This window comes from Semicossyphus pulcher, unplaced genomic scaffold (assembly GCF_022749685.1).
Source record: "Semicossyphus pulcher isolate SPU_LCO1_2020_fin unplaced genomic scaffold, fSemPul1.0.p SCAF_5, whole genome shotgun sequence".
NCBI lineage: Eukaryota > Metazoa > Chordata > Actinopteri > Labriformes > Labridae > Semicossyphus > Semicossyphus pulcher.
The window spans coordinates 7,212,618-7,236,663 of record NW_027211726.1 but is presented as its reverse complement, the minus strand read 5'-3'; the positions used below and the strand labels follow the sequence as shown (position 1 = coordinate 7,236,663).

The 24,046-nt window shown below is 41.1% G+C and overlaps 1 protein-coding gene across 1 annotated transcript in view; it reads right to left on the bottom strand.

Annotated features, from left to right (window-relative positions):
* Nucleotides 1-24,046, bottom strand: part of nudcd1 (NudC domain containing 1) — a 37,870-nt gene that overhangs the window by 9,624 nt on the left and 4,200 nt on the right. Inside the window, exons 4-8 of the mRNA XM_069681779.1 lie at nt 20,985-21,168; nt 18,556-18,744; nt 9,954-10,161; nt 4,592-4,736; nt 2,223-2,348 (exon numbers count right to left, since the gene is read on the bottom strand). Coding sequence (XP_069537880.1) covers nt 2,223-2,348; nt 4,592-4,736; nt 9,954-10,161; nt 18,556-18,744; nt 20,985-21,168 — 852 coding nt within the window. The remainder of the gene's footprint in view (nt 1-2,222; nt 2,349-4,591; nt 4,737-9,953; nt 10,162-18,555; nt 18,745-20,984; nt 21,169-24,046) is intronic.

Sequence of the window (24,046 nt, the reverse complement as noted above, 5' to 3'; positions counted from 1 at the left end):
GTCCTCAAGAAAAAACGCACCATGTGTGTTTTTCACATTGTGGAAAATAAAGACCATTTTGAATGGAGGATGACGACAGACTCCTTTCTTCCTTAATAATTGCTGTTCCTGAGCCAAACCCCCACAATGCTTTGGAGAGGCTGAAAAACAACAATAATACAAGGCTGAGGTTTCACTGTGCAGCCTTACAGATTTTTGCAAACCTCCTTCATACTTCAGCTTCTTCTGAGATACCGTTAAATCAGACATGTCTTCCTCAACTCAGCTGGTAAAACACTGATTACAGAAAGGAATCATTACGCATAGCTCACGTACAGAACTATAGTTTATACATATTTGCAATCTTTAGGATACATCTGCTTCTTTTGTTCTGAAAACCACACTCGTCCCATTCTTATCTCAAGACAAAACAATATCCCAGAATTCTCTGTGTTTTAGCGCTTTATTAAGCCATGCTAGCTGCTTGATTCTCGGGGCAGCAATGGCTGCCACTTTGGCCCAGACATGCATAATCCACCATGAGGTCGACATTAGTGGTTGTGAGTGAAATGTCTCAACAACTTTGGATGTGTTGCCATGGTAATACCTAAAAAACTCCTAACAGATGCATCTCTACCTTGTGTTTAATGAATGTCACCATGCTGACATGCTACAGGACGATGGTCAGTATTGTAACAGGCTTAAAATCAGCACATCGTTGTGCGCTTGTTAGCATGTTGACTTTAGCATTTAGCCTCCGAAACCTTCCAGGTGTAGGCTGTAAACTCTTGAACACATTAACTACACATAATTATTGTGTGGAGAAGATGCTGAAGATGGACTGTAAACTCTTTTATAAGTGCAAGCGTCGGACGTTTTGCTGAACAGGGCTCCACAGAAACATTTGCAAGGTTATAATTGGCACCAGTTTTAAGCAACCTTTGCTTGGCCTTTTACCATATAAATAAATAGACAGCCAAAAAGGCAAAATGCCTCTGGGGACACCAGTGAACATGCCGGGCGGTAAGCGACAAACGACTTCCCGCCAAGACTTCCGTTTCCGCCTGCTGCATTGTTACAGAAAGAGAAACCGTTTTCTTGAGATTTGCTTGTAATTAACGAGTCTTACCTTTGCCAAAATTTCAACATCATGATGCAGATTAGTATAAAGTCAAAATGAAGCTTTGTCAGGTCTGTCCTCAAGAGGAGAAGAAAACGTTTAAAATGCTCGTTTGTTGAACGGAGGTCTGATCGATCTGATGCATTTGAGGAAGTCGGGAAATCTGAACGCTGAACGGCTTTCATGACACAGCGTCAAGGGAATTCATTTCGAGTTAAATTTTAGATCTAGAGCAGATTGTGAGCTGAACTTACATGCATACATTTTTTTATGTTTACATAATAAATTGACACAACACAGCATAGTATCTTTTTTCCTATTCAAGATAAAATACGAGTAAAAATATCAACAATAGATCCAGTTTGTGTTTTAAAGTTGAGACCTTCTTAAGAGGCAAATGTTTCATGCAGCTGGAACGGACAGCCAAGCAAAATATCTATTTCAACAATGTGATGATGAGTAAAGGCTGTCTTGGATGCAGATGATTTTTGATCAGGTGGAATGATTAACACATATCTTTGGACACAAATCAAAATGTCCACGGCTTCCTCCACACAACACTGAAGAGCAGATACGTGACTCATTTCTGATCAACACAACAAAAGAAAACCTGAAAACAACAACATGAAACATTGAGGTAGAAAATGTGACTCCACGTTGATGCATCACTTCCTGTTAAAACTTTGAACCTGTCGCATTCAAATGACAACAGAGCCTCTCAAACTAACCCTGCCAAAGTGACATGTTGTACCCTGATGAACGTGTTCCCAGAGTGAGTATTTATAAAAATAGATGAGAGCAACAATGGTTCAGCTTCTTGCTATGCGAGTCACGAGGAGATGTGATGGAAATGAAGGAGGTGTGCTCCTTCTTCACTGGGCCTCTGCGGAGCTCTCCACTCGGAGTGGCTTGTTAAAGGGCAAGGCCACGCTGGCCCGCTCACCGGGGGCAGGGCTGAATAACAACGTGCTCTTATAGCGGCGTTGAGCATCAGGTAGCCGACTTTGTACTTGAGGGAAATGAGGGATCTCACAGAAACGACTGAAAACGTGAAATGAGGGCTCGGGTTTGAAGGATTGGAGGGTAAAAGTGTTTACTGGAGAAGGAGAGAGGTGTTACTCACCACCTGAGTGGGCTTCAGGGATTCTCCATCAAAGTGTGTGAGGCTGAAGCTGTCCTCTGGGAACCCATCACAGTCCTCCAGCTCCTGAGAGTTACAAGGGGGCTTGTCCCTGTCAGGGTTTCCATTCTGAAGACAAAGGAGGGATAGGAGACAAGGCAGAGGCCATGGTTACACTTGTTTTGCATTTATTAACATTTAAAAGGCTTGATTTGCACTGAGGGCCTCGAGTGGGCCCAGATGATCCTAATGAAGGGTTTGGCAGAGAGCGGAAGGAGCTAAAAATGCTACTGACGCTGTGGACCCGAGCGTGATGATGTGAACGAGACGTCAGGAGGAGGAGAGCTCAGAGCAGCTGAAGAGGGAGAGGACAGAGAGGGGAGGGACGCTAAAAGCCAAAAGGATGGACTTAAATAGAAAAGGTATGCCTGACGAAACCTCCTGAGAAAGCGAACACAAAGCTGCGCGTCATGAAAGTTTGACGTTATGTTTTCAACACTGGCTGCTGATTGATTTAACACAACTGTGATTCAACCAGACACTGGCGAAATTTTTACTCCACGCTTTACACCAAGATATTTTTCTCTTTGTTATCTATGGGTGTATTAAACCAACACAGGCACTGTTTCAGATCAGTTGGCCGAGTGCTTCATGTTAATAATTGTTGTTTTAATTTGATGAAGCACTTTAATTTGTGAAGCTATTAATTCACTGACTCTTAATTATTTCATTAATAAACCATTTTCCCAGTTGTGTTTCCCAAAGGTTATCTTACGTAAGCCATTTCACACAAGAGGGAGTGATGCTGTACTGAATATCAGCACTGATGTGATTCGGTCGAAGCACGACCTCCAGTGTGATTTTGCTTTTATACAACATTTAAATAAGCAAGAAATAGAAGTAAAAAGTAACAATGAACAACAGATTACTTTTTGCTCCACCAACTCGACTAGTTCCACAACTTAACTGAAACTGGACTTCTGTTGCCAAGCAACCCAAACATTCTCTTGCACTCTGTGTCTCCAGGTTACCACAGATCAGCTGTTTTCTATAACGTACATTTATCTGTGTGTTTTAATTCATCATCAACCAGTGAAATAAGAGTCTGGAATGCCTCTTGTCTACACGGTTCTTTTTTTTTTTTTGTTTAAGATTATTTTTGGGGCTTTTTGCCTTTAATAATAGGACAGCTGAAGATAGACAGGAAATGTTGGGTGGAGAGAGTGGGGGACAACATGCACCAGATGATCGACAGAATGGTAGTCGAGCCTGCGATCAGTGCGACGAGGACTGTACCCTCTGTATATGGGGCGCCTTCTCTACCAACTGAGCTAAACCAGTGCTATGCTTTTTAAGATCTTTTTAAGACCTCAACAAATATAATCTAAGATAGAATTTATTGAGTAATTTGGAATTCAACAACATTGACCTTTCTTTTTTTCAGTGCTGAGAATAGTGCCAATTCAATCTTTCAAACCATTAACCATTCAAAGAACAGTTCAAGCATATTAATAAGTTTTTTTCTGATGATTTTTTTTAAAGATTAGAGAGGCTGCTTTCGGTCATTGTAAACGTTTCACTGCAGCAAATATCGTGGGACTGTTGTGGGACAGCAAAGCTAGTTAACTTGACAGGACAGAAAAAACTCTCCAGGAAAATCGAATTAAACTTTTAGCTTCTGAAATAATTTGTTGAAATCTTGGACGTGTAGAACAAAACAGAACATTAATAACAGTAGATCCTGTCAGCGTGTCGGGAGATTTAAATCAACAATGAACTTACACCACTGTGCCGCGCGTAATTATGCACAGTGTCTCCCCATGAGACGCACTCATCGTTTCTACTGCTGGAGGATCGCCGCAAGTATTTAAGCTTAAAATATGTTCACATTTTAGAAAATGTAATAAACATTTTCCTTATTAACAAGATGTCATTTCACTGACCACAACCCATCCGCTAGAGTGTTACATTTTATTACCTGGCCCGCCCGGCCTGGATTATCCGCTTGTCCGCTGATATACTGTTGTACTTTAAACATCTTGACAATAATTGCCTCCAATATGAGTGAGCTAATTCCTGCTCCTCAGGGGGTAAATGTGTTTCTTCAGCACAATGCTCAGGACAAAATGACAGCTATATACCCAAATGATCTCATGTTGTAATAAAAGGATTACCATTTACTTAGTGAGCACCTTTATACTTCACATTGATGCTGCCGTCAGAAACTCCCTGAACTTCAATAATGTGCAACTTTGGACAGGGCTCGGCTTCTCTTGAAAGCATGTGCTGCAGCTTAAGCAACACATCTGTTTTAATGATGGCACTGATTTAAAAAGGCTTTCCATAACAAACAGCAGCGTTAGTGGACCTACCAAGTCGTCAGAGGTGAGGTACGTCAGTCTCTCGTGGATGAGGGCAGCTTGCTCGTCGCTCACCACGTACTCTCCTCTCTTGTCTCCCATCACCAGCTCCGCCCACATCGGCCCCTCACTGCGCTTCTGCAGGCTCACCTCCAGGCTGAGGACACAATAATAAGCACATAAACGGATAAATAAATCTTATACAGTATATCTAAAAGTCAAATATGTGTATATGCAAGCATGCAGTGCCAGAATTGTCATGTATTGATTCTACCGAATATCACACTTGGCAATCTCCTTCCTGCAGCCGAAAGCTCAGGTTCCATGATTTCAGAAATTGCCTGAGAGGCTGATTCAGAGACCACCAGAGCAAACGGTGCACTTAGAATAAGAATGATGCAATCAACCGGTAAACATCCAATCAGTCGAGCAGTCCGGGGGGATGAAACACAGTTTTGATGAGAGGTTGGAGGAGAACTTGACATGACTGTAGTCAATTTGGGTTTGACACAAATTGTGCTCATTTGAAACAAGTGGGAAGTGTTTGAAGTTGAGCAGCAAAATAAACCACAGAAGAAGAAATAAAATCTCATTATTATCTGCTTCACAAGAATCAGACGTTATTTTATCTGGAAGATAAAAGCATAGATATGTCTCTCTGTGCTGAGCCTTATTTTTTATGCTCTGATATTGCAGTTATTTTTTTTATTAAAGGGGAGCATTATGTTAATTTAAAGCTTCATATTTCACACTGCGACACCTGTTGAGTAGCTTAGTATAATTTACAGTTAAACATCCTTTTCTCACACTGGTGCTCTGTGCAGGCCCTCATACAGCCTCTGCCTGAAACGACTCAGTCAGCTCTGTCCCTTTAAGAAACCCCGCCCCTACAAGCCCGCTTTCTTCTGATTGGTCAGCTCTCCGAAGCCTGCAGAGGCTGTACTTTGTGACGTCACAAAGTGCAGTGTGTAGAAAAAACAGTGTGAAACCTGGCGTTCACAGCAGCCTGCAGACTGAGCTGAGAAGCCTGGGGATTACTCCAACATATGTTTACCTACAGATCTGAAACTTCACCCACGTTTAGTCTGAACATCCAACACTTATATATATGTCTCAAAATATGAAACAGCATAATAAGCTCCCTTTAATTCAAAAGTCTAAATATCATTCTTCATCTTAAACGTTATATATAAAAGATGAGTTTGAATTGGAGTCTTAACAATTACTGGATCAACAGGGGGAAAAAGGGTTAATTTAATTCATCAAGTTAATTTTTAAGCAAATATTCAATAGTCCGCTATTACGAGTTTTGGTCTTTAAATCATAGAAAATCAGACATTTGATAAAGTCACTTAAAGATATAACCTTGAAGATTTTCATTTAAATAAATGTCTGTTAGGAAAGCCTTTGCATTTGCAGAATTACAGACTGGGTGTCTGTGGCGACATTGGTGGGAAAAAAATCACAAGCGGCGCCCAGTTAGTGACGTGTTTCCATCAGCCAGCAGTGGTTGGTCTGCCAGAGACGGTAGGCGGTTCTAAGCGGCTCCTTTTCCGGTCTCGGTTTAGTTTCTATATTTGCAGATAAACTTATAAATCAGCCTGTCATTGCCCACTCAGTATATTTTCGATGTCTAAGGGCCACAGACCAAAATGCTTCTGGATGCTACAACCAATCAGAGCAATGCAATGAATGACATAGCAGTAAGCTGCTGGGCTAGGTAGCTCAATCCAACATCTAATCCATTTGTCCTCTAGTTCAACATAATACACAGACCTTTGGCATGAAAAGGATTAAAAGCCTAAAACACCTCAAATCTGTATTTGACAGGAACTACAGTCAAGTTTGTTAAAGCTCCTGTGAGGAGTTTTTAGCTAGTTATGAAACAGACTGAAATTAACACTGATGCCTCTATATGAGCTACAAAAGCAAAGACGATCATCAGTGACAAGATTTATTATTTCTTTATAGTTATTTTTTAATGCCTGAAACCTCTGCCTGAAGAAAGGAGGGGATTAACTTTGTGCTGCCAAATCAGCCTTTTTCTAGATTTTCCACTGCAAACGTTCACAGTGAGCGATACGCTTGAATGTTTTTTGTTGTTGTTGTACAAGACAAGATCCATCCATCCATCCATCCATTATCTAGACCGCTTATCCTGTTCAGGGTTGCGGGGGGCTGGAGCCTATCCCAGCTGTCATTGGGTGAAGGGCAGGGTACACCCTGGACTGGTCGCCAGTCAATCACAGGGCTGACACATAGAGACAGACAACCTTTCACGCTCACACCCACACCTATGGGCAATTTAGAGTCCAAGACAAGTTCAGGAAAGAGATAAGAGGTACCACAGGGGGTGCCAAAATCAACACAAACTGAAAGTTCATCACAGGAACTTTAAACACTGATGTAATAGTGAAAAAGTTCCAGGGAAATTCAAAATCAGCGGAAGAGATCTTGACTGTTTACTAAATCATTTCCGATCAGATCCGATCATTTAAATGAATATATTCAGGACCTTTAGTCTCCCTAAGTTACGGGGCAGTGGCGAAACCCACGTGACACAAATACAGGAAATTAATCAAAGCAAACTGTCTCCTTTCCGAACCGTCTTTGCTTCAACGTGACATCGTGCTCACACGTTGCAGCTTCAGGCTAGGAAAGTAAAAGTGCCTTCAGAAGCCTGTCTCATTCATTCACACTGTGCGATGTTACAAAACATTTCTATGTCGTAACAATAAAGAGAAGAAATTAAAGAGACACAAAGAATGGCTTCCTAATTCAGAACCATACAAAGAAAGCAGCATGGTGCTCAGCTGTTCCATTGGTATGGAAAAGAATGCTCAATATGTGCTTTTTCTATGTATTTACATTGTCCATTGTATTTACACATCCAGATGCAGTCTGATTGCACACACACAGACAAACATACTGAAATCCCAATTTTACCAAACCAATCAAAACATCTATTTTATATCTGCTCTGGCTTCTATAAAGTCCTTTGCGCAACTATGGGAAAAACACACTCAATGTCCAGAATGAAACTGTGATTTTCACAGCATGAAAGAGCATATTAATGCATACAGCCGTCTACCTGAGCGTGGAAATAACAACCAACCAGCGTCAAATTACATTAAATTTGATTTCCGATAGATCAGCAGGAACACGCTCGAAGAACACAAAATAAAAAAAGAAAGAAATCCTGTTCCTCTTAGAGATCTACATCCGGACTGAATAATTCAAAGATGTTTCTGTCTCCACACTACTAAAACACACAGAGAGACGGATGCAGGCAGACTCTCTCTCCCTCCCTCGCACACAGGAACCTTGGTGATGGTCAGAAAACGAACAAACAGGCCATGTAACATGTTTTTACCCTGAATGGAGGACTCGGATTGTAGAAACAGGAAGCAGAGATAAAGAGCGGATAGAGACGCAGATGAAAGGTCTTAAAGTGGGGGATGTGACTCAACTCGTACTGACTATAAGATCAAAAGATCCCAGGCTAATGAAAGGTGCTCTTCCCCCTCACCTTTTTTATGATTTATTGTTTTGCAACGGTGAATCACAGAGGATGTCATTATGATGTGGAAAAAAAAGAGCTGGCACTCTGTTCCACAGGCAGAAGAACATTTCCTTCTGAAATCTGGTGTCAAGCTCCAGTTCTACAAAACACGGCAACTAGATAGACACCTGGAGAACACAGACGTCCATCAAGGCCGATGTTCCAGGTCACCATGGCTCACAATTCTTTGAGTCGTTTGATTTGCTATTAAAAGACCAGTGATTCAGTTTGGATGCAGCTTGTTCGTGACTTGAATCTGGTCAAAAATGTAATGGTTGCTTCCTTGGCCCACACCACAACCCTCAAACAATCTTAATAAAAATCAGGCCAGTAGCTTTTCTGTAATCCTTCTGACAAACAAACGTGACAGATAAACTCACAGTTGGACGTAATAACTGGAGCACAGCCTTTGGGAAGTTTAAAAATGTGAACCATCACTTCACTTGCTAGCCCACAAGCGCTGTCCCCAAACGCCACCTGAAACTGGAGAAGCTTGTCAACCAAGACCCTCCATTAATCTCAGGACAAACCTCACCCACTGCACCGCAGAGCTTTTTAAATGCCGTCCAGTTCTTTCCTGATTTGACCCGAGTTTAGAGATCTATCTGATTGTGCTTTGACACGTTTAATTATGAAGCTCTCCCATGGCTCCCAATTGCATCTGTGCATATGACAGTTAAAGTTATAATCTCGAAGATCTCAGTTTCGTTCTCTCTCGCGGCACCTTGTGGCGATAAACGGCAACTCCAGAGCTCAATTCCCAGAAAGATAGACGTCTATGGCTGGCTCCCTTTGTTACGGTTGTAACTCTTGATTTTCCTCGCTGACGGTCGCTTTCCTTTTCAGACTGTTTGCTTCATCTGAGCGTCGAGTTTGTTTCTTTTTCTTTGGATTTTCACTTCTTGTTGAAGTTGTATCTGTAGTCATCCATCTTTTCTTTGTTTGTTCAGCCATAGTAGATTACTGTTTACTCGCAACACTTGCAGAGACCGGAAAAGCACCCGCTTAGCTCCGCCTACCCTCTCTGGCAGACCAACCACTGCTGGCTGATGGAAACACGTCACTAACTGGGCGCCGCTGTTAGTGGTTTTTTCCACAAATGTCGCCAATACTGCAAATGCAAAATGGGCCATAGGCTCAATCACCACTGTGTTACCTCATTCAGCGATAGACAGTGATAGATATATTTGTGACCTGCTGTTGAGGAGCTGCTAATAAAGCTAGCCCCTGTAACGTACGTTTACAACCCTGCCTGAGCTGTTTCCTGACCTTCCTGTTTGTGTGTGCATGCGAGTAAGTTTCTCCTGGTGAAATCTCTGCACCTTTATGCAGATGTTAGTTGATTTTAAAAAATTCTCGAAGTCCTCTTCCCCTGCTGAGAACAGCCTGAGAGATGCCCTGCTTTCCCCGCCTGGCTGCACGAGCTTGTCCAAATCTCCCTATCCCGGGCGAGATGACTCCTTTCAGTGGTGTGATGTTGATTTAACATATAAGGCTTCTTGAATGGCTCTGGGTCGGGCTCATTTTCAGAGCAATCTAACTCGAGAGCTCCTGTGAGGACGCAGCAACCAGGGTCACAGGGACACGCAATACGATCGCAATTTACAGAGTTCTATTGCTCAGCTTGAAAAAATCCAGACACAAACCTTGTGATTCAGAGAAATTCTGAAAAAAAGCAATCATGAAAATGTTAACCTTTGAAAGGCAGCTGAATACTTCTAAAGGGCCACAAAGATAACAATGCTACTTGATGCCTCGCAATATATTCAACAAGTTCAGAGACAAGAACTTTGCAAACTCCGTGATGCAAACCTTTTGTTATTTTTGATGATCCAGGCGCTGGCCTCGGGGTCGACAGATGCAAACAGCTGGCCTTCCAGTAAAGCAGAGAAACCCTGAACTCCGATGATGATGTTGTCCGCAGTCAGTCTGAACTGCACCTCCTCTTTGGTGACTCCCTCTGGCAGGCGCACACACACCGTGATGTCCTCGGCTGTCTGCTGCCAGAAGTAAATTGGATCTGAGTTCAAACAGAAGAGAAATAAATGGTTAAAGTCAGCCAGCTGTTGGAGAGCCATGAATTAAACATCTCATACAGAGCAGGAAGTTCAGGGAATGACTGTTGAATATTCAGTGATACTGCGGATGGAAGATCATTAAAAGAAGTGAATGATTGTAACACAAGACATTTATCTCATCATGTTCTGCAGAGAGGTCCAGAACCCTGAAGTTAATGTAAGATTTGTTGTGCTCCTTGTAGTTTTTAACTTACTGAGGTAATAATTTTATTGATTTATTTTCAAATTTTCAAATTAACCGCTTATCCTGTTCAGGGTCGCAGGGGGTGCAGGAGCCTATCCCAGCTGTCATTGGGCGAGAGGCGGGGTTACAGCCTGGACTGATCGCTAGTCAATCACAGGGCTGACGCATAGAGACGGACAACCTTTCACACTCACACCTACGTGCAATTTAGAGTCACCAAAGAACCTAACGAGCATGTCTTTGGACTGTGGGAGGAAGCCGGAGTACCCAGAGGGAGCCTACAAATGCACGGGGAGAACATGCAAACTCCACACAGAAAGGCCCACTACAGCCAAACAAGGTGTGAGCTGCTGTGAGGCAACAGCGCTAACCACTGCACCAACAAGCAGCCCCCACAAGTATGACTTTTTCCAAGATTTTTTTTGGGGCTATTGCCTTTATTTATAGGACAGCTGAAGCGAGACAAGAAATGTGGGGAGGAGAGAGTGGGGGATGACATGCACCAAATGATCGGCAGACAGGGAGTCGACGAGAACTTTAGCCTCTGTGTATGGGGCGCCTGCTCTACCAACTGAGCTAAACCAGCGCATCGAGTAAGTATACATTACAGTAAAAAATAAATGAATAAAAGAAACATTTTTATTTGTTTGGAATAACCTGTCAAAAGTCAAAATGGCACCACGTGTTACAGTTGGTCCACAGTGGAAAAGAAAGTCAATAAAATTACACTGAAAAGGTACGAGAGGCGATCGAGGTTTCAACTCTGTAAACTGTTTATCTAGCAGAAGGCTTTCCAAGAATGGGGGAGATACAAATTGTAATACAGAGCTGGCAGTAATGTAAAATTAAATCTGAGTGGTAATTAGGAAATGGAAGCAAGAAACAAGTTTTTATTGCTCTTTTGGATCTTAGGTCCAACATAGAAATGTGCCAGATTTAGCCATTCAAGCTAATATTCTTCTGCAATCCCTGCCAGGTTTATGCCATATATATATATATATATATATATATATATATATATATATATATCACCAACAGTATAAAGCTAATTGACAAAAAGGCCATTTAAAGAGCAGCTCCAGTTATGTTTTAAGACATAAAATGCTCTGCTTGAAATAATAAATTGTGTCTAATGTTTTTCTGCAAATTACCTTGTAAAAATCCTCCCAAAGCATCTCCTCCTTCTCCCTCATTAAAAATTAATGAATCTGCATAGTCTCCGCCCACTATGCACAATTCTCCGTCGCAAAAACAAAACACGTCTCTGCTACGTTCAACTTGTTGAAACTTAGCTAGCTTGAAATGTAGTCATTAGTAGTCATCAGTTGTGAGTTTGGTTACAGCTGGCTCGCGCATCACCGAAGTGGTTGCCATAGGCTGCACATAATGATATGCATAGCGTCACCCCGTCCATTAACGGGATTGGCTCCTTAGGTTTGTGAGGTCACAAACCTGCCAATCTGAAAATGTGTTGTTCAGCCTGTCCTTGGTACACTGAGGTTTAAAAGCAGACAGGCCCAGCCATGGAGATGATAATCATGTTGTCCCTGATTTTTTGTAGCAAATGAAAGACACCACATGGAGATGTTTACAAGGTTAAACACTTGATTTTCACTGGAGGGGGTCTTTAAGGTTAAAATTCAAAGTATATGCAAAACCAGTAACGCCAAACAAAACTGCTGTCACTTATTACCTCTGCCAAGAATGGACGTGAGCAGTTTTAATCCTGTTTATGTGCTGGGGAGAATTACTTCTCCAAACACTGTTAAGAGATCTCAATCAAATTTAGTGCGATGTTCGGCCTCCTGCCAAGTTATTGTGAGCTGTTTTTAGTGGATCGAAGCCAGGAGCTGATTCATGATTTTTTAAAGAAGGATTTCTGCTCTTCACTGGAATAAAAGCAGGCATATACTGTATACTTCATCATGTCTATCACTTCTATACGCTTTTTAATTACTTTCCTGAACATTATAGTCAAATAACAGAAATGTAGGGCTTTCTGAAAATGTTGTTAAAGTAACTAAAGCATTAATAACTGTAATAAGTTAAAAGTTTTTAAGCAAAACACTGAATAAGTGGAGGCATTGGCACCGAGCTTCCTCCTTAAAAGACCTTTTTCACCAACATGACAGCTGCATTTCCGCTCCTCCTAACAAGGAACAAATCTGTTCTCACCACTGCCCACAGTGATCAGAAGCCAACTCGTCCTCTGACTCAGCACCTCCACCGGCCTGTTGGCACGCTGCAATCAGCAAATCTAATCTTTTTTTTTTTTTTTAAGTCAAGTCAATGACAACATGTATACTGTGTGGTACCCTGACACGAATTGAGTCGTCACAGAGAGCATTGGGTTGTGTATGTGGCAGATGATGGTGAGAACAGATGCACACGCTGAATCAAGCAGAAGTCGACAGGCCGTGTTTGTGAGAAAGCCGTGTTGGAAAATATATGAACAGCATGGTTTGTGTCCTCCTTTAACTTCGCTCCAACAGTCCACAGATGCGTGATATAAAATGACTTTGTCTGCAGAGTACATAATCATAAATGGAGCAAAAGATCCCATCATAGATCCGATCAGAGACTGCTTTGCAGCTTGTGCTTGAGAACAAGACAGAGGTTGTTCAATGATAAGCGTTTCCAGAGTAAAGTCCCTTTGAATCCTGCTTTCATCAACAAAGTCCTTTTCATCTGTTGCAGATCAGAAAGGAGATTCAAGCATTATTTACTTTCAGTTTATCTCTTTCTCTGACTTCTTGCTTCAGGTGAAAGCTTTCCACACCTGTACTCTACCTGCAAAGCATTACAAAAGGAGGGAAACGCAGGGAACAGCTGAGGAAAGCTGGGGAGCAGGATAAAAATCCAAAAGTTTATCAACAAACAACAACAAACTTAGTGTTTTCTAAACAACATATGATAAGAGCCAGCTTGTTTTCCCAACTGCCAGACAGGAGGTATGGAGGTATCAAAGAGGCTGATCATAGGACACCGGGGTCGACTCAAAACCTTCGACCCCCTGCTGCATGTCATCCACCCTCTCTTTTCCAACACACCTAACTCTCTCCACTTTACTATCTAATAAAAGAAAAAGGCATAATCTTAAAAAAAGGCTAAATATATACATCTCCCTCTTATCTTATATTAAAAAGCATTGCCGCGTGCAGTTAGACGAAATAATTTAATTAGTAAAATAACAATGAGGTGAGGTGGAAGGTAAAGTATTTGAGGTACTTGTACTTTGCTTTGGACAGCTTTAGAAGCTTCACAGGTTTAGATTTTCCTTTAATACACATGTAAAGCATATAAAAGCATTATATATATTGGAATTTCAAACTGTTTCGAAGCACGGTAGATTAAATGATCTGACATTTTTTTAAATGCAAAGATTACAGAAATGTCTTTCCTGCACCTTTAATAATATCACAATTGGTCCGATATATTATTTGACCCTGAGGTAATTAAGGACAGTGGTTCCCAACCGAGGGAACTAGTTCTGAACCTCAACTCACTCTAAAATTCATAAACACACCCTGCAACCCTTTGATGCAATACTCACTTTTAAACGTATATTTCTGCCTCTGCCTTAAATGTATATATTTTGCCTTATAATGTATATATTTAGAAAAATGTACATATTCTCAAATATCCCAATTTTTGCTGCTTACTTTTATTTAAAATATTTTATGTCTTTTATATTTAATATTTACCCTTTTTAAAAAGAGCCTCCCAACAAAATCCTTTCACTCGGCTGTACTTCTAACCAGAGTGACAAAAAGAGTCTTGACTCCTGAACCTCAAACAATAAAGTGATGATTACACATCGATGCATCAGTGTTAACAATCAAATCACATCAGATGTGTTAATAAACAGTCCTGAACCATTTTTCCACAAAATCACTTCTTTTACATTTGATACTTTCAGGACATTTAGGGGATAATGTTAGACGTGTATTGCTGATAGGTTGATTAACTGTCCTTATTCAATAAATTCAATCTATTTTTTTAAAGCTCCTGTGAAGAGTTTTTGACTGGTTATGAAACAGACTGAAATTAATTCTGATTTCTCTATTTGACCTACAAAAGCAAATCAGACCATCAGCGACAGGATCTATTTTTATATAGTTATTTTTAATGCCCGAAACGGCTGGCGGGGGGTAGGTGTCAGACGAAGCGATTAACTGCATGCTGCCTTTGTTTACATCTTCCAGGGCAGTGAAGAGTGAAGTGAGCAATGCATATGACTGTTAAAGAAAGCAGGATGGAATTCTTTGTTAAACAACACAACTTAAGCATTTACAGGACAAAATAAGCGAAGAGATAAGAGGTACGGCTTTGTCCACAGGGGGCGCCAAAATCAACACAAACCTAAAGTTCCTCACAGGAGCTTTAAAGTACATTTAGGGGATAATATTTCCGTCATAGACACAGCAGACTGACTGAGATTTCAGGTGTGTTTTTCTATTCTGGAGGAAAAATTACAGCTGGAATTACAACTTTGACAAAACAATGGAGAATATTTTGACAGAACACAGAAAGGAAACATCCCCAAGCTAAGTCATCCCATTTATAGACAGCTCAGTGCTAACATTCAAACACCACTATAGTGAGAACTCACTATAGTGCCAGACCTGCCATATACAACACTCTGTGATTTCTGGCAGAACCTGAGCCCTGAAAACGGTCCAATAATGAAGCTCCAAACCAACAGTCCTGCTCCGTATCTGGCAGGAATGTGAGGAACTGAGAAATGTTCATTATCACCTTTTGTTGTCGCCTGAATCAACAAAGAAACTAATGAGAAGGAGAGACGAGATCTGCCAAACCTTTTTATTTCCAAATCTTCTCCTCACCTCCCAAAAATTCTTCCTTTGCTCCTCTGTAGTTCTGCAGCTAGAACTTATTTCAATAATAAGAGTAAAAAGAACTGTGAAAAATGCTTGTCGCAATTTCTTGAAGCTTAAAGTGACGGCTGATCATTTCAGCTTTTGTGCAACCAACAGTCCAAAATCCAAAGCCTCTTACTTGGCCGTCGTGAGTGCAAAGAAATGCAACAAATGTTTGCTTGAAAAAATGCTGAAAAGACACAAACAATGACGATGCGTTCACAGCAAATGGGACATTTAAAAACCATCCACCTAAAGGACAAATGATCAATACCAAGTCTTTATCACTTCTGGCTTTCATTCATGTCCTTTACTGATCAAATCCTGTTTCTGAGACTTTTCTAACCACTTATTTCTCCATACAACAGACAGTGTTTATATACTGTAAGTATATCAGCACCTCTTCTCCATCAGTGCACCTTCAGGTCAGCTCCATCTCTCCTGCCCCCTCTGCATTTCCTCTCTCATCACTTACAGGCCTGTTTGAAGATGCCCCCTCTCTTGACATCTAATCCACTTCTTCCTCTCTGAAAGGAGAGAGGCAGAGCGCTGATAAAAGGATTGGCTAAAAAGCTGCCATTATTCTGCTTCTGAAACCATCAACACACACACCTCGCCCTGTCTGTGTCACCTGAGGTTGTATCTTTAGAGAAAGAGTGTGGCTGCTTGTCTGCTTGTTTGAAGGTTGAGTATAACTGAGTGTTAAAGCAGGAAAAGGACTAAAAACTATTTGGATATAAAGACACAGATTGTGATGTGAAAACCACTCCGGTGATGTGGTAACAGAGTGAGTGCATATGAGATACAAAAGGAACTTACTAAGATTTAGACATTGAAGGACATAGTACAGCGTTTTGTATTTTTGCAGAGGGTTAGATAAGAAGATCTATACCACTCATATGTCAGTGAGCTAAGTATGGAGCTGCAGCCAGAAGCAAGTTAGCGTAGCTTCATAAACGGGGGGAAACAGGCACTAATATCCACTTACTAATGACTGTAAACCTCTCTTATTGTATCTAGTTTGTTTAATAATGTTCAAGAAGGCTACATTTTATGTACACAAGAATCAAACAGGAAACAGTGCGACAGTGAGCGAGCTTTAAAGGTGATGGAAGCCTTTTTCCTTTGGACACAGTCAGCCTATTGCTTCCACACTGTTTAAAGGGTAAGCTTAGCATAATAAAAAAACTTCATCTGTTTTTAACTGGTGCTCTGTGCAGGCCCTCATACAGCCTCTGCCCGAAACGACTCAGTCAGCTCTGTCCCTTTAAGAAACCCCGCCCCTACAAGCCCACTTCCTTCTGATTGGCCAGCTCTCCGAAGCCTGCTGAGGGGCAGAGCTCAGCGTTTGAAGCTACCTACCCTGTGGCCGTGTTACAGAGTTGTCGGCACTTTTTCGATTTGAAATGAACGTCTGCTGCTCTCGTCCTTTGGAAAAGTAAACACTGTCTTTACTTCACAGCCAAATTATTAATAATTATTAACCAACTTGACGAGCAGAGCCGTTGAGCAGATTGGTGGAGTGGAAAAAAATTCAGAGGCAGACTGAACTGCTGGGTGGGCGTGTCCTTGAGCTGTGCCAGGGGCAGGAAGTTCTGCTGCTGAGTCTTGGGTTCCTCCAGTTTGTGACATCACAAAGTGAAGCGTCTGGAGAAGATCTGAGACTTTTTTAGCAGGGGATTACTCCAACATACTTTTACCTACAGATTTGAAACTTCACCCACGTTTAGTCTGGACATCCAACATTGTAACATTGTTTTTATATGTCTTAAAATAAGCATAATACTCCCTCTTTAAAGTCTTTATGCTAAGCTAAGCTAACCGCAACCTGACTTTGCGTTCATAATTATCATACAGACATGAATGATATAAACTTCTTACCTCTTAGCAAGAAAGCAACGATGCATATTTCCCCCCAAAACGCCTTTTTGTCTTTAATTTACTGGAATTAAATGATTTGAATGAATTGATTGTTGTTTGACAGGCTTTTGCCAAGAATATAAACCACAACCTCAGTTCTCACTATTTCCCTTCCTTATCTAAGTAGACACTTTCCTTACATCACTGCGGGTGAGGAAAGACTTTTGTTACCGAGACACAAGGTCTGTTCGAGCAATAATAAAGGAGAAGTACACAGACACCCAATCTCACAGAGACCCCAGTCTGATTGAGGATATTGTGCTGCCCACTCAGCTGTTTCTATGACAAAAACTCAACCAGTCACTTCCTGCCTTGAAAAGGTAATCAGAGAAAGAATTGAACATTGCCTGAGCGAAAAAAACAAGCAGATGAAACTGCGTGATGAATCTTAACCGGAAACGGCCTCATAACAGGAATGCCAAGTCATGAGTGGTGTGGTGATGTCACATCATTCATGTACGGAGGCAGGAGAGCAGCTCAGAGTCCAGATGATGTTTGTGTTTCACTTTGATTCAACAGTTTTTCAGACAGGCTGGTTCTCTGTATGGCTGGTTTCAGATTGTGATCTTAACAAGAGGAGAAATAAAGATGGCTCATTTTTCACTGTTAAAATGACCAGTGCCAACCCATCTCAAAACCTCTCTCAGTGTTTTCTCAAAGTCTGAAATCGGAGTAAGACTGTAACAAATCTTCTGATGTGGCATCACAACGTTTTCTTAATGAGTTCTGCACTCTCGCTGTCTGAGTGAAACGACTGTGTTCAGCTTCTGAAACAAATAACAGCACTTTGGTAGAAAGAGATACAGCTACACTGAGACTAACAGTCTTTGCAATGACAATATGCAATACGTCCTTGTTGTGCAGTGATGTATGTTGAGATCATCTTTACTCAGGTACTCATTGGTTTGGGTTCATTATGTTTCAAGAGACCCTGAGGAGAGAAAGTGTGCATAAATATTTAAAGGTTTTTATTTCTAATCATCCACGGCAGGGCGGCTGTGGCTCAGTGGTAGAGTTGGCTGTCTCTCAATCGAATAGGTTGGCGGTTTGATCCCTGAATGCTACCGTCCACAGGTTTAAGTGTCCTTGGGCAAGACACTGAACACCAAATTGCTGGTGCATGAATCTGCATATATTGGAGACTGGCAACTGTTTTGCTGACACCATTTAACAGTTAGTTACAGATGACAACCTTTGTCTGAGTTACCAAATAGAAAACAGCAAGTATTGGTATGGTTGAGGTTTTATATAGTGTCAAAATACCGAGTAGAGTTGTCCCGTAAAGCAGAGAAATCTCTACCCTCACTAATAACAATATAGGAGTCTATTTCTCAGCAGCTCCTCTGACCCACCTGTCTTCTCCACCTCCATGGGCTCTGGGTCTGGGTGCTCCACAGGAACACCGTCCACATGTGTGAAGACAAACGGCTTCTCCGAGGCCACCATCAGCCCTTTCCCCTGCGGCTCCACCGCTGCGTAGTGAGGCACCGACTTCCCCCTGAGGACCCTCCTCTTGTTCACCTCGTACTTCTTCTCCTGACCTGCATGAGGAAAGCACACGGCGGGATACAGTGAGAAATATCTGAGGTAATCTCGTCTTCCATTAATCTCTGACATGGACCAGAGGCAGTACAAAAACATCATGTCTCATGTACAGTACAAGCTGTATAGAAAACTCCCTACATGATAAGTCACCTCTACGAGGGCTGAGGTTTTACCTTTCAAGAGGAATATCAGGACTTTTACTCTATCAGCTGTAAGCGCATTGAGCCGAATGTAACTGCTGTCTGTGGTGAAAGTGAAGGTTTCTGGTTTCTTCATTTTGTAGTTTCCTTGTTTAGTTAGTAGTGACGACGTCAAACTGTTTATAATGTGCATTTTAGGGATAGACCGATTATAGGCCGGGCCGATTATCGGCGCCGATATTTGGCATTTTGATGCATATCGGCATCGGCCTTTTTTAAAATTTTGTATTATTTTTTTATTTTAAAAAAATTATTATTTTTAATCCGACGGCCGATAAGAGATCAATTTAAAACTGGGTTATTTTGGCTCTGATGCATATGCTTTAAGGCATTTAAACAAAGTTAAGTGTTGGAGATTGTATTATTCAAAATTTTGACGCCAATATTTTCACTTTTACTGCAAATGAATATCGGCTTCAAATATCGGTTATCGGCCTCCTTGACTACTAATAATCGGTATCGGTATCGGTCTATCTCTAGTGCATTTTTGCTGTAATTTATTTGTTGTTGTACTTTTCAGTAGTGTTGGGGGGGATCATAGACTAAAAAAAAATGTTAACCTCTGACCAACACAAAGAAGCTGTTCTGCTGTTAAACACGGAAGTGGCAATGGCGGCTCCACACGCTGATCTCTACTGCGCAGCTCTGGATCCCAATGACGTCACCATTGCTAGATGGCAGCGGGGGGTATTTTAGAGTCAATTTTGTACAATGAGAGTAGATAGAGACGCATCGTCCATCTATTTATACAGTCATTGCTTTAGATTCAATCCAGCGTTCTATATGCAGCTTTAAAAATATACAAATATGGAAATACAGGAAATACAGTTTATTTTGCAAAACCGATCACAAAGCTTTCTTCGGTTAAATTCAGAGAGCCAGAGGTAAGTATGAAAGGCTTGAACTCATCCATTAATCACATTTCTGCCCACAAAGGTCGATCCTAATGCTAACCATTCAAGTGGCTGACATGCTCAACATCAAGATATCTACGATCTACCATCATAGTGGTTTGTTAAACCGAGTCCCAAGTCCCCAGAAGGTTCTCAATTTAGGGACCTTTAGCCGACACCAGCAAATGTTTATTTACAAATTATCAAAATGGCTTCTGATATTTCTTATAACTTTATGAAGAAGGAAAAAAGCCTAAAAGAAATACATCCAAACTGATGCATCAACAGCTTCTTTTTAGTTTAGAGAGGAAATTATAGATTTCTAGTTTTCCACGACAAGCTCCCCTTAAGCGACACACAAAACAGACTCTTTATATGAAGCTGTCAACACAAATTTGACAGACTGACACCGCACAGCAGCATCAATCCAATCGGCACAGTGACAGGGCGACACATTTTCAGGCTTAAACCAACAGTACATAAAGCTCCTAAAAAACTTACAGAGCCCCCTGTCAGATAGAGTAAACAGTTTGTGTAGCTCAAATTATAAAATAGTCCTTAGTAAATATGTGTGAGACTTAAACTCCCCTCGTAACCCTGTGGACTGATTACACTGTGATACCAGATTAAAAGTGAAGAGCAGACATTTCGCTGAATGTCATTAAAAAATGTAGAATTAGTCAAACATTGAGTCACTACACAAACAACAAAGATTATTCTACAGCCTCGCGGATATCAAAGGGCTGCGTCTTTAAATCCGACTAAATGAGGAGGGGACTCTCCGATGGCTGCCTCTGTTTGTTTGTCTTTCCAATCTCCGCATCATTAGTCAGGGTGTCTTTCTTTCTCAGGAAGTGCCAGGAACTTTAATGAAAATCCTTCTTGCCAATGTTTGCCTCAGAGTGCACTAATCTCATCTGGGACATGATAATTAAACTCCAATAATAGCAAACTATGACTAACTTCCTCAAATTATTTCATTAACAAGGTTCTCAGCTGGGTATAAATACTGTAAAAATGAGCATGGAAGTGTGACAGCAGGCTTTAATGTTGGATCTTCATTCAGACCTAATTATGTATGGAACGCTTGTCTTATCTTTGTGCTCAATTACCAAAATTACATTGGGTCAGTGCACCACCCACCATGTCCTGCAGCGTTGGCGACTGTGATCCACTCCAGAGACACAGAGTATCCACTTCCTTTAGTCTCCTCCGGGTCCTTCAGGATGCGGAGCAGCAGCACCTCCATGTTGTGGACTCCAGCCTGGACATGTGAGACGCTGTGCAGGATGGTGAAAGGCTCCCCCATGTCTTCACTGAACAGAGGCTATGGGCACAAAATCAACAAAAGGAATAATATTTTAAAGACCCCCTCCAGTTAAAATCAACCTTGTAAACACCATGTGGTGTTCTTCATGTGCTACAAGTAAATCAGGGACAACATCAGCAGTCATCTCCACGGCTGAGCCTGTCTGCTTTTAAACTGCAGTGTACCAAGGACAGGCTGAACAACATGTTTTCAGATTGGCAGGTTTGAGACGTCACAAACCTAAGGAGCCAATCCCGTTAATGGACGGGGTGACGCTATGCATATCATTATGTGTAACCTATGGCAACCACTTTGGTGATGCGCGAGCCAGCTGTAGCCGTCATCGTAATTTTTGCAAACTCACTATTGACTACTAAAGTTAATGTTACTACTGCTAATTACTACATTTCAAGCTAGCTAAGTTTAAACAAGTTGACGTGACGGAGGGGCCGCTTGGAAATGTGCATAGTGGTGGGGGGCCTGAGCAGATTGGGGAATTTTTAATGAGGGAGAAGGAGGAGATGCTTTGGGAGGATTTTTACAAGGTAATTAAACGTGCAGATAAAACATGTCCGACACAATTTATTATTTCAAGCAGAGCATTTTATATGTCTAAAAACACGACTGGAGCTGCTCTTTAATAGGACACAGCTGATAGTGGACAAAGGGTTCGGTTTAAAACCTACAGTATTAAACTATTCAATGGTAGTAAATGATGAAAACGGTCATTCATTACACAACATGTTTTACAACTTGACAACCTGTTTTACTGAACTTTAAGCCAAAGCCGCCCCAGTGCTTCACATGGAATCATTAGAAGAAAGAGTCCATTTAGCACAAGAAACAATAGCTGTCACGGTTCGGCACTGTTAAATAGAAGTCATGTACTATCTTGCTTAAATTCTACATAACCATTGCACACATTTAACAGTGCAGACGTGCGGTTTCATACAGCAAATGCTATTCATTTTAATGAGTTTGGTGGTTGTCATGATGAGGCAAGTCAGGATCTGAGTGGGCAGTGCTTAACTGCTCCCTAAATGACAATTCAAGGCGATCACCTCTGAGAACCAGCCCTGCCTGCACATTAACAGAGAATGTAAAGATAGCTGGCAAAGTCTAAGCAAAGGCCAGGTGCAACTGAGCGAGAAATAAAGAGACGAGCTCTTCAGATTAAACATTATGCTGCCCACACTTGAGGGGGCGCTGTAGACAAATAAAAGTCACTTAAAGTAAGAAATCAGTGAGGAGTCCTTTTATAATGGACAAACTTGGGTACATTGTGGTTGGAGGTCTCTTTGAAAGTGACACATATGAGCCGGCTTTTTTAAACAATATTTAATCACATTAATAGATATGTATTCAATGTTCATATGACACGCTGAGAATTAACTCTGCTTTATCTTATCGCTCTGCTGCAAGAGACTCTTATCTTAGTCTTTAATTAGCACCCTTAACTACTCCGTTATTATTAACCCTTACCCGAAAGCATGATTTGAATTTTCTGAGGTGTCAGTGCATCTGAATACATGTTTGAATTTAGATTAGCCTTTATTTCACTCATTTAAACTGCGGATGTATATGTGCGTCTTCTATTTATGCTAGCAGAAGATAAAAGGTTAACGGTTGTTAAGATTAGGGGCTATTAGCATGCTAATGTAGCTTCAAAAGATGCTTTAATTAAGGCCACAGCATGGTAGCATCAAAAGGATTAAATGTTCCGAACTGTTCTTAAGAAAAGAGGTATTTGTCTTGATTTTATCAATGAAGGTTTATTCGAACAAGTATTTCTAAATCAGTGTCTACACTTAACTACTTTAGGAGGGTTGTGTAATGCTGAGAAGACCCACTTAGCCGTGATGAGTAAATATATCCGGTTTATCTGTCAGCTTTATTACTGCAGCTGAACAACACAAGCTTAATTGGAGGATGTAAAAAGGTTCGTCTGAGATCTCCGAGTGCTTCAATCTAAAACTAGAACATTAGAAGTTTCTGACTCGAGGGTTTGAATCTGACTTACAAAGTCCACTCTCGAACTCTGAGAACTGTATCTAAGTGGAGAGGGACTCTCATTTGGAGCCAATCTCAATTGCTGGCCTGTTAGCAGGATTAAGTGCACAAAGGCTCCTCTTAATAAGGACTTCATCAATTACAACTACGAGCGCATTTCCAAAGGCCGGCTAAGCTTTTAAACAGAAACTGGTTCTAAAGCTTGAATTTACATGAGAGTTCAAAAGTTTCCATGGTGATTAATTTCACAACGCAGCAGCGCCTTTAGAGGTGAAACACTCTCTGGATTTTCTTGGTTGTTCGATGGTTAATCTAAAACCTTTAAGTATTTCTATTTTCAAAGACATTGCAGATAAGATAAATTCTGTATATGGGACTTCATCTGCTATATGTTACTCTTCATAAAAGACTAAAACCAGCGATGAGTTGGTCGGTCTCTCCATACTTTTTTAACCTCCCTGCCTAGTCTCAAGCCCAGGCACTTGAGGACACTGCTGAACTAAAAGGTATAATAGGTAACACATCTGGACTAAAATGTCTACGAAAAGAGCGCACATTATCCCAAATGTTTCCAGCAATGTTCAAACCCAGAGAAATCCAGTGTGTGTGCATGTTAGGTTGCTATAACTCAGGAAACACCTGATGATAAGTCTGCGTGAGAGAGGAAGTCAGCAAACTGTTTACATAAGTTACCTGCTTCTGTAACTTGAATACATTAGCTCGTCTGTGACAATGATTTCTGTCTCTGTCCTGTGGTGATGCTTTGAAAATAAAAACAACTTGTTACTCTTGTTGTTAGTACCTGAGTTCATTATAATGACAGAGCTTGTCTCTCAGTGCAGCAGTGTGGCTAAGTGCTAATTGATATTAAACAACGGCGGACTTT